This window comes from Octodon degus, unplaced genomic scaffold (assembly GCF_000260255.1).
Source record: "Octodon degus isolate 3935 unplaced genomic scaffold, OctDeg1.0 scaffold00078, whole genome shotgun sequence".
In the NCBI taxonomy this organism is placed as follows: domain Eukaryota; kingdom Metazoa; phylum Chordata; class Mammalia; order Rodentia; family Octodontidae; genus Octodon; species Octodon degus.
The window spans coordinates 696,200-707,796 of NW_004524654.1; the positions used below are offsets into that span (position 1 = coordinate 696,200).

Genomic DNA, 11,597 nt, shown 5'->3' on the forward strand with positions numbered 1-11,597 from the left:
GTGTCTCACTGTGTAGTTTATTTAGATTGGCCTTGAACTTGATATGCAGTCCAGGCTTGCATTAAACTTGCAGCCATGATCCTCTGGCCTCAACTTCCCAAGTGTTAAGATTGTAGGTATCTACCACCATGCCTGTCACTTTTGCTTTTAGTTGTATAAAAGGAAAACAGAATTTCAGTCCACCAAAAACAGCTATATTAACTTGAATAGGAGGGTTTTTTCCTCCCCAAATGAAAGTAGAAGAAATATATTAAGAACCTGAGAGATTGGAACTGTCACTATCTGTAGTTCTGTGTAAGATTAGATAATTTAACTTATACTACACTGTTTAGCCCATAGAGTCTGGACTGTTACTCATAGATTTAAAAATAATGCCTAAGGGCAATTTATATGTTTAGGAAGGAGCCACCCTTATAGTCATAATTTCAGGTGTTTGACAGTTTAATTTTCTTTTTCACTGGAAGTATTCCCATGTGATTGTGTTATAATTATACTGATATTCTTTCCTCTTTCTCAGTTGCTTTCCGTATCTACGACATGGATAAAGATGGCTATATTTCCAATGGGGAGCTTTTCCAGGTTTTGAAGATGATGGTGGGGAACAACCTGAAAGACACACAATTACAGCAAATTGTAGACAAAACTATAATAAATGCAGATAAGGATGGAGATGGAAGAATATCCTTTGAAGAATTTTGTGCTGTAAGTATGAAAGAGCTGGTTCTTCTTTTTGTGATTTAAAGACATACTTAAAAGGTACTTAATAAGAGTGGACTAGATTTGAGAATGCACTGCTACCATATGGTCCCTCTCCAGCGTTTTACTGTCTCTTTCTTTCTCCTCCACCAGCACAACCAATGATGGAAGGGCTACAGTGCACTGATGTGTGACATATGACCAAAGTGGTAGTAGCATTGTAAATAGCCAGGTTTTTTTATTTTTAAGTACATGTTCTCAGTACATAATGGTTACATTTATCCTAAGGATTTTGGTATATGTACATAATGCATCTTAATTCTTGTAACATTTCTTTCCACTCAGCAACCAGTTTTTAAAAGAAGGAAAAAATCTCAGGAATGAAATAAATTTTAAAAACTCTGGGTTTTTTAAATAGGGGTGCATATATATGAAGACTGTTATTTATTACCTAAGGAGAATACAAAATAGTAACAAAAAATTAGAAAGAATACAGAACTTCAGACAAATCAATAGTAATTTGACAGTGGTTGCTGTATTGCTTAACAATGTCTTCATATTAGTTGTTCAGAGTACCAGACATAAGCATGCAAAATTGGCTTTATACAAAAAATGATATTAAAGATGAAAAGAAAAAAAAAACATTAAACATCAACTGCTCCTCTCTGTAGACCAGCAGAAAACAGCAGTACAATTATTCAATTATCCAGGCCATCCTGCATACATGCATAAATATAACACCCCTCCAGGAAGCCTTCAGGGCAGGCCTGGTTTGGCTTGAGGATGAAGGGATCGAACCACTGCATCCTGAGCCTGACTGCTTTGTTTCGGCAGGCACTTAAACACCTGAGCTAATGGGCAGGCCCCTGATTCTTTCCCTTTGAGTATCTATTGTACCTTTCAGATTTTATGTACCTTTCAGGTTTTTACACAAGGGAGACAATACAATGTTTGCACATGCAGGCCTGATTTATTTCACATATGAGTATGGTTTCTGGTTCTATCTATTTACTTATAAAAGCCTCAAATTTTATCTTTTTTTTTTTTATAGCTGAGTAGTGTAGTACTCCATTGTGCAAAAATATATCGTTTTTATTTATACCTCACTTAATGGGTATTTGGTTTTTTTTTCCCAATTTAGTTATGACAAATTATGCTGCTATACACATGGATGCACATATATCACTGTAGTATGTTTTCAGTTCTGGAAAAATACCCAGAAGGGGAATAGCTGGGTTGAGTGGGATCTCTAATCTTAGCTTTTTGAGGAATCTCCACACTGATTTTTATAATGGTTAGCAGCATAAGCCCCTTCTGGCATGTACAAGGTCCTGAGTTCAGTCCCCTATACAGAAGAAGAAAAAAAAAAAAACCTATTAAAACTTCGCATTTAGTAAATATTAAATGTATCATACACCTCACTTAGTGAAATTGAAATATATCTTTATGTTTAAAAATGAAGTTATCGGGGCCGGGGAGATGGCTCAGTGGAATAAGTGCTTCCCTGGCAAGCGCAAGGGCCTGAGTTCAATCCCCAGTTCCGCCAAAAAAAAAAAAAAAAAAAAAAAATGAAGTTATCTATATTGAAACCATAAGGAAAGCCTTATGTTTTCTTTCCAATATTTATAATAAATTAGCCTTGTATTTTTGAGAGGCGTAGTCCCTAAGTGGAGAAAAATGTTTGGTGTTTAAAATCATGTTTCTAAACATTGATAGAGGGTGTGTAATTTTGTCTCCATTATGTTCTTTTTCTTCTAACTTCTCAACTTATAATAGTGAAAGAGGTAGAAAATTTATTTTAAAAGAATATTCACAAGGGCCGGCCAGATAGCTCAGCGAATTAAAGCGCCTGCTTAGGCAGACGCAGGGGTCAGAGGTTGGATACCTGGCCTGCCTTGCCGGCCCTGCCCTGGGACACACAGAGACAGCAAATGAGACTGTGCGTGTTGTGCGCCTGTAATCCCAGCTCTTGGGAGGCTGAAAATAGAATCACTGCAAGTTGGACCTGTGTAGTGAGACCCTATAGACCCTGCACTAAGAAAAAGAACATTTGCTATAAACTTTAAATGCTTCAGAATACTTAATGGATAAGTAAATCTTTCATTTTTTTAAATTAAATTTGTGATGCTTAGCATTGAACTCAGGACTTCATGAATGCTAGGCAACCATTCTCTACCACTGAGCTATATATCCCCAGCCTATTGTATTGTATTGGTTTTTTTTTCATAATTTTATTGAGAAACAAATAGCAATGAGACAGTTTCAAACCAAATTGGTAGGACACTTTCAGTAATTAACACATTGCATACATTCTTCCTAGTGGTTAATTGCTGTACAAGATGCAGACATGATATCTTATTTACAAACACTATTACAACAAATCCCTCTGTTCATTAAGAGAATGTAACTATATATCTATCCTAACCAATTGTATTGTATTGTATTGTATTGTATTGTATTGTATTGTATTGTATTGTATTGTATTGTGATTTTAAATTACTCAGGCTGGTCCTAAACTTGGGATCCTTTTGCCTCAATCTCCTGAGTAATTGGGATTATAGATATACACCACCACGTCTGGCTAAGTCTTATAAATTATTAGGGACCATATTAAATGGGACTGAACACATGCATTTATTTTTGCTTCCTCTCAAATTTGAATAAAATGAAAGGGTTAAACAAGGAAAGGTTACAAACTGAACTCACAAAGACAAAATGAATAGCAGAGAAGATAGCAACCAAGTTTGGTTCTTTAAAAAGTTAAGAGGCAAACTAACCCATTCCCAGAGTTGTCAGGGCCCTAGCCTAGGATCACCAGTCTCCTGCTTAGGGATGTGATAGTAAAACACAGACAAGGTACATATTTCAGTTACGAGAAACACCAGAGTGGTCAGAGCACAATAAGGACAAAGACCATGAGGCACAGTTGTCCTTGGCCTCTTTTTTAGGTGCACAGCATGATTGGAGATGTGCTGGAGGGCTACAGGAAACAGTGGGGTGAACTGCTGATTCTGTAACGGTTAAGGTTACAGAATGAAGAACAATATGTTTTTGTAAAAGCTCACAGCAACAGATCATGGCTAACTAGTAACCTCGTTATTTGCTCATTGTGACTACTGAGCTAGAAGGAAGTTGCATGAATCAAGTCCTCAGCTGCATGTCGTTATGCTTTGAGGTGTCAGAACTTCATAGACTATTTACTAGTCTCAGTTGTAACCATTGGCTTAAAGATTAACCTGCCCTTACTCCAATCATGGGTCTTGCTAGAAGTCATGTAGGCTTAGGACAAGCTCTTGATTTGTTCTTATGCCAATTTATTAATATTGTTACCTGCTCTGTACTGTATCCAGCTGGTCCTCAGAATTGAATCTCTGAATAAAAGATGCAGAATTATACATCATCTTAAAAATATGAGAAGCAAGGGGAACTACCCACTCACCCCGCCCCATCCCTCTCTTGGACAGGAGGTTTCTTTCTCTCAATAAATATATTCTGCTCAAAAAAATATATATATATGAGAAGCAGCTTTGTTTATAGTGCAAAGTCCCTAGAAGGCTGCCAAATTGGAGGCATGAATAACTCTGGGGATGAAGATGAGGCTGAAAACAGGAGAATTGGTTAAAGTCTGCCTTTAGAAGTCATTGATTAGAACACTGAATCTTCTCTTCTCTGTTCAGCTAGGCAGCTTTCTCTCCCATTTAGTAGTAAGCACTGGGGAGAGACTGTGGGCTTGGAAAACTGGTCAGGGTGGGGTAGGTGTGTTGGAAGTTCAGTGAAAATATACATATTTACATGTTGTTATGTCTAGTCTTTTTCCTGGACCAAATTTCCTGGCATTGGGACTTAGATACTCTATAGGTAAGAGATAGAGTCCTCTTTAGAAAATCTTACCTTCCAAAAGTGGGCCTATCAGGTAACTTAAAATATACTTGGAATCACTATTCCCAGCATACACATAGAGGTTCTAGTGCCCTTTCCACAGAAACAGAATAAGGAAGCACAGACATAGGATGAGAATCTGTACCCATGGAACATAGAAACCAAAGCAAATCTTAAAAAAAAAAAAAAACTTGGAAGATACAGATTGGCAAGGCCAGAAAGGAAAGCCTGTCTAGTGTTACCCTCTCAGATATGATACATTGAATTTTGAGAACCACAATTGAATAACATATAAAAGAGGTCTTAGGAATTTAAATTTAAAGGTCCTAGCTGGGTGGGCATGGTGGCACATGCCAGTAATCCCAACACTCAGGAGACTGAGCCAAGAGGATCCTTGAAAGTTCAAGGCCAGCGATAGCCACATAGTGAAGTCCTCTCTCTCCAAAAAAAAAAAAAAAAAAAGGCTCCATTTTTAAGAATTGTAACACCTGAATGCTAAGGATCTCAGAAAATGGAAGGGGGAACATCAGTGATAATGAATCAAGGACATACTTCAGACCTAAAAGTAATATGCTTCCTGATGAATGTGTGTGTATTGTAGTTACCTTCCTGTCACTTGGGCAAAGTATTGGATACTGGAAACTTAGAGGAATTTAATTTGGCATACATTTTCAGAGGTGTTAGGCCTTGGCTGGCTTGTTCTGTGGCAGAAGCGTGCAGTGGAGCAAAGCTGTTCACTTTGTGGCAGCAGAAAGCAGTGCATGGGGGTAGAGACAACACCAGTGAGAGAAACATCCTCCAAAGGGCCTTGCAGTCCACCCTGGGGCTTTCCTTGCATTACAACAAGCATGTTCAACTGTGAACATCAGTGGATTAATCCAGTTAAGAGCATAGTATCCCAGTACCCAGCCACCTCTCCAGAAGTTGTCCTGATCTACTTGAATTGACAATTAAGACTAGCCAGAGGACTGGGAAGATGGCTCAGTAGAATAAGTGCTTCCCTGGCAAGCACAAGGGCCTGAGTTCAATCCCAGGTTCTGCAAAAAAAAAAAAGCTAGAACACTTAGTATCCAACATAGTATATAAAAAAATAATCTGGACATAGATATAGTACCGTGAAATTGAAAGCGGTGGGATTAGAGACAAGTCTAAAGAGAGCTGGAATAGTAAGATGGAGGCATAGGAGAGGAGCTTCATATAGTCAGGAATCATATTCCAGGGTGAGAAATGCATAGATAGTGATTGAAGCTTTTAAACCAAGAATAAAAGCAGGGCCGGCCAGATGGCTCAATGGATTGAAGCACCTGCTTAGGCAGTGTGCAGCAGCTGGGATTTGATCCCCGGCATGCTGTGCCAGCTCTGCCCACGGGGCATGCTGAGACTTCAGTGGAGACTGGGCATGGTGGCGCATACCTGTAATCCCAGCGCTTGGGAGGCTGAAAACAGGAGGATCACTACAAATCTGATCTACATAGTGAAACCCTCTAGACCCTGTACTAAATACAAAAAAAAAAAAAAAAGGCAATGTAGAACTATTGTTTGAAGACCTGAAGGTAAATAGTGAAAACTATTTCAAGCAGTTATCACTTTGAAAAGAAGAGAATAAGAGCAGGGTAGTAAATTCATAGTAGGCCTTGTGAAACTAATTGGCTTCTTATATATTTGGCGTGGTTTTATTTTGTTGGTACCAAAGATCGAACTTAGGACCTTGCGCTTGCCAGCCCATTTATGCTATACTTTTAAGATTTAAAAAATAATTTAAAAATAATACAGATGTCATTGTACACAAGAATAGGGGGCTGGTTAAATAACTCAGTAGATTAAAGTGCCTGCAAGCAGGCACATGGGCGGGGGGCGGATGAGGGGGGTCCGATCCCGGGGCACGCTGAGACAGTAGTTGAGACTGGGCATGGTGGCATCTTCCTGTAATCGAAGCACTTGGGAAGCTGTAAACAGGCAGATCACTCACTGCAAGTCCGATCTAGTAGTGAGACCCAGAACACCCTGTAGACCATTCCCTAAAATAGAGGAAAAAAGAAGAAAAAAAAAAAAGAACATGCATTAATCTCTCAAGCAGCTAGACTAAAATATCCATTTATACAATGTATAGACAAAACTAAATCATGGCATTATAAGCCAGAGTAGTCACTTCTGTGTGTGTTTGTTGGAGTTGAGGGGGGATGGCTAATGCCTAGAATGGAGCCAGAGAAGACTTCCTAATAATGGTGTGGCTGCTAGTTATTTGGTTTTTGCTTTGTGAAATTTATCAAGCTGTGGACATTTATGACTCTTCCCCTCTGTGTAGGTTGTATGTATTAAGGCATCTCAGAATAACACAGATGCTTATACTTTTAGAATACCATGTCAGAAGTCCCTGAGATGTATAAAACTTCATGGAAAAGTAGGGTATAGAAAATTTTATTTATTCGCAATTTTGAATACCATCTAGGATAGACAGAAAAGCCCTATTACCCTAGATGGAAGAAACCATGAAATTTTTAAAGTAGAGTCACTCATGGTTTCTTTGTGAAAATACAGCTTCTGGAAATGGCTAGTGTTTTTAAATTGCACTTTTGTTAAGATAGATGGCTAGACTATATTTTACAAATATTGTTAAGCTTTGTTCTTGTCTGTTGCAGGTTGTAGGTGGCCTAGATATCCACAAAAAGATGGTGGTAGATGTGTGACTCTTTGAAGAGCACCACCCAACACTTTTGCTTTCTTCTCCATCTCTGAAGATCTGCTCAAGACGTCCAGCAATGCTCTCTGTGTATTTAAATGGAAGTATTTTTCTCTGTGAAGCCACATTTTCCAACATGAGCCTCATGAAGCCAACTAAGTGTTATTGAACTCTTCTTCTCTCAATAACTCAGTGTAGCACTTTAAAGTCTGAAGGACAGCAACATGAAAAGAGCATATCAATGTGGTGGAGAAAGGGAAGGGGTTGGCTTTTTAATTTATTTTTCTTCATCTTTTATAACAAGAAAGTATCTATATATACATATGTAAATATTTATATATAGATATATGTAGCTTTCTGTATATGTGGTAGGTTGGCTTTAATTTAATATACTTGATTCAGAAACAAAACGATAGAGTACAAAAGTGCCAAGCAGAACATACAACATCCTTACTTTTATTTCACACAGTTTTATATGTAGATAGAAGATTGTACAATTTGAGCCGGGTGTTAGGCCAGCTATTTACCTGTGCTTTCTCCTTTGAGAGATTGACAAAGCATTTGTTAATGTCCTATAATTTACCTTAATGACATTTTTGTAACAAAGGAGTTTGTAACTTTATTTATACCTATGAATATATTTCCTGGGACTATGTCTCGTTGCTGAGCAGCTTTTAATCCATCTCTGGCTGAGGAGAAAGTATAATTTAGTGCTGCTGCTGAGAGCTAGTTCTTGCATTCATATGTAACTGCACAATGCTATGGCTGCTTCTTTCTGGTACTTTGTAGCTAGGAGGCATTACATTTATTAAATGTCCCTGCATAATCGTAATTCACCAGTTGTGATTTTATACATAAAGGCCAGAGCTGTCTTGAGGCAATCATGATTTCTCTTATGAATTACTTAATGAAGAAAACCTGAAGTAATCATGCAACTGCTGAGGATATTCATTTGTTTCATTACACATAGGTAAATAATTTGTCATTAAACTGGCATTTGACCAATATATTTTTCTTATGTGTTTCTAAAGATTTGCAGCTAATATAAAACACTGGTGATAATGTGCTGATCTAAAAACATATTTATATATCCAAATGCCCTCCTGTATTTGTGATTTAAATGGAGAAATATTGCTATTGCCACAGAAAAGCAAAATTTCGTCCAAGTTTATACTTAAATTTGTCACAAACATAGAGGGTGCATGATGTTTTTTTGTTTGCCCATAGAATTAGTAAAAAGTGATAACTAAATGAATTTGTGTGATATAAAAGTAGTGTATCATGTTCCACCACTTGACGTTATTCCTTCCCTTTTCTGCAAAGGTACTATTGGCTGGAAGAAAAACATTTTGGTTAACTTCATATGACAGTAGTCTTTCCCTATACGGTTTTTCTATAAAAACTGATTTTGTAGTCATGGGTGGTTAAGGGCAGGTCGAATCAAAGTGAATGAAACTTAAATTGAGCACATCTGCCTGCTGTTGCTGTTCCTTCAACTGAGTGCTGCATATCATGGGCTCTGTCTGTGAGAGAAAAATCCCGGTGCTTGGTGTCCCTGCATGACATGGAGTTTTGCATGTAGATCGATTTAAAATGTACCTCTTGTTTACATAATTTGCATAATTTTAAAAGATAATGTTGCCAAACTTTGGAAATGTTAATGTTCAAACTGAAAATCTCCACTACATGTAACTTCTTCCTCTGGATCAGTACGTGGCTTACAATCCCAGCCAGTGGTTTGATCTGTTCCAGTGTCAACTGCCATGTGCTCTGCTTCAAGGGGGAACTAGTCTTTTGTGAATTTTTTGTACATAATTGTTACAAATATTTTAGCAAATGCTTTCTATTTCTCTTGCTTGTGCATATCTTGGCTGGCGTTACAGAAAAATAGTGCAAACATTATTTCCTTACTGGGGAATGAGGGTTTTTCTTGAAATCTTCCCTTTTTTTTCTTTCTTTTTTTTTTTGTCTTCTCTTTTTCCCCTTTTTTAGTTGGTGTGTAGGGGTGGGTAGGGAGGGGATGGTTTATGTTGAATGTTTAGTTTTTCTTCTGCATGATGCGTCATGTTGTGGGATCTTTAGAAAACTTCATACTGTATGAATAAGAAAATAAAATATTTGAAACTTGCTTGAATGTATTCCATGGTGTTTGATGGAATGCTGTAGCTGTAAGATAGTTGCTCTTCATTCTTACATGATTTAAACACTTAAAAGCTAAATCTGGAGTCAGTAAGTACCATTAAGACCTGTCCGTCCCTTACCCCATTGAGCTCATCTTTTATTCCCGTTTCTTTGAGTCTTTGCAGCCTCCAGGTGGCACCTGCAGGTTTTGGCTTGTTCTCGCCTTAGAACTTTGGGTTATACCATATTCAGTAGCTAGGCTTTCACAGCTTTGATCAGGTATGTCTGGCTCAAAAACAACTCTCCTGGCTACCCTTTTAAAAATACACAGCTGGGTCTTCTTTGTGCTTGTCAGTTTTGTTTTCATTTTTTTTCCATAGCATCTGTTTCTGACATAATATACTTTCACTGATAGCTCGTTTTTCAGAAAATTACCTGGCTTTTAGTATTTGCTTGACATTAAATGAATTAAAAATGACCCATATTACTGATTTTTTACAATAATTTTTTTCAGTATGTTATCACTATACATGAAAAGTGAAAATGGGTATACTTAAGTTTTTAATTTAGTAAAGATTCTACTTCATGTTCAGCACTAGTAATCACTTAAGATACTCATGGATGGGTAAGTGATACCCCTGGCCTAGGTGAGTTGTGATATCGTGGGTATGTTTACTACCTAGAACACTGTATAGTCAGGAGTCCCCTAGTTATACTAGGCACTCAATTCTGTTGTTTCTTAGGGTAGGTATCATAGGAGTAGGATAAGCCTAAGTGAACATACACATTTAAGCCTTAGATTGAGGAGTTCAATAAGCCTAAATATGCAAATAACAGTACATGCATTTAAGCCTTAGATCTATTTCTTTTTTTTTTTTTTTTTTTGTAATGTATTTAGTACAGGGTCTCTCTACACAGCTCAGACTCGGAGTGATCCTCCTGATTTCAGCCTCCCAAGCACTGGGATTACAGCAGTGCACCACCATGCTCAGTCTCCTTCACTGACTCAGCACTCCCTAGGAGTGGGGCCAGCACAGCATGTTGGAGATCAAACAGTTCTATTTCTTGCAACATTTTTTTTAAGAGTATGCAAAGGGCCGGTGAGATGGCTCTGTGGAATAAGCGCTTCCCTAGCAAGCACAAGGACCTGAGTTCAGTCAGTATACGAACAAGTGCTGGTATAGTGGCAGTGGTATAAACTTGTAATCTCAGCACTCTGAAGCAGGATTACAAACTTGAGCTCAGTTTTGGTAATCTACCAAGACCTTGTCTCAGAAATATAAAGCCAGGCAGGATGGACCATGTCTGTAATCCAGCATGTGAGTGGGGAGGTGCTGAGGCATGATTGTCACAAGTTCAAGGCTGGCTGGATTCCATAGTTTGAGGCCAACCAGAACTGTATAGGAAGACCCTGTCTCAAAAAATTCAATGAAGAGCTGAGGATGTAGCTCAGTACAAAGGCCTGCATTTAATCCCTGGTATGGAGGAAGGAAAGAAAAAAGCACTATGCAGAGTAAAATGGCGACTCATGAGTGGGAGAAAATACTTGGAAACCGTAACTACCTAAGGGATTGATACTCGGAATAATACAACTCAACAGCAACAAAAACCTGACTAAAATACGGACAAAAGACTTGAATACTAAATAGCTCAGCAGATTAAAGCGCCTGCAAGCAGGTGCAGGGGACGGAACGGGGGTTCGATCCCTGGGCCTGCTGCTGTGCTGGCTCTACCCCCTGGGGCATGCTGAGATGGCAGTTGAGACTGGGTGTGGTGGCACCCGCCTGCATTCCCAGCTCTTGGGAGGCTGTAAACAGGTGGATCACTACAAGTCCAATCTAGTAGTGAGACCCTGAACACCCTGTAGACCCTTGCCTAAAATACAAAAAAAAAAAAAAAAAAAAGTTTCAGTGCCTTAGGGGGCCTTCCCATTAGCTCAGTTGTTTAAGTGCCTGCTTAAGCAAAGCAGTCAGGCTCAGGATTCTGTGGTTTGATCCCCAGATCCTCCTGTCTTACCAGACCTGCCCTTAAGGCATCCTGAGCCGGCCCCCCCCAAAAAAAAGGAAAAAAAAAAATCCTTCTGAAGACTTGAATACTGCAAAGAAGATAAATGACCAGTCAACAAAACTTTAAGGCAAATGCACATCAAAGCCATGAGAGGCCATTTTGCACTCATTAGGTACCAGGGTTATCACCAAAAATTTTTAAGTTTTAAAAATAA

The 11,597-nt window shown here is 38.4% G+C and overlaps 1 protein-coding gene across 2 annotated transcripts in view; it reads left to right on the top strand.

Moving 5' to 3' along the window:
* Positions 1 to 9,261, top strand: part of LOC101559708 (calcineurin subunit B type 1) — a 156,814-nt gene extending 147,553 nt beyond the window's left edge. Inside the window, exons 6-7 of one of the 2 annotated variants that reach the window (XM_023720843.1) lie at positions 518 to 702; positions 7,215 to 9,261. In XM_023720843.1, coding sequence (XP_023576611.1) covers positions 518 to 702; positions 7,215 to 7,262 — 233 coding nt within the window. In that variant the 3' untranslated portion in view covers positions 7,263 to 9,261. The remainder of the gene's footprint in view (positions 1 to 517; positions 703 to 7,214) is intronic. The other variant, XM_004636138.2, reaches the window with a different exon arrangement.
* Positions 9,262 to 11,597: the final 2,336 nt, after the last annotated feature.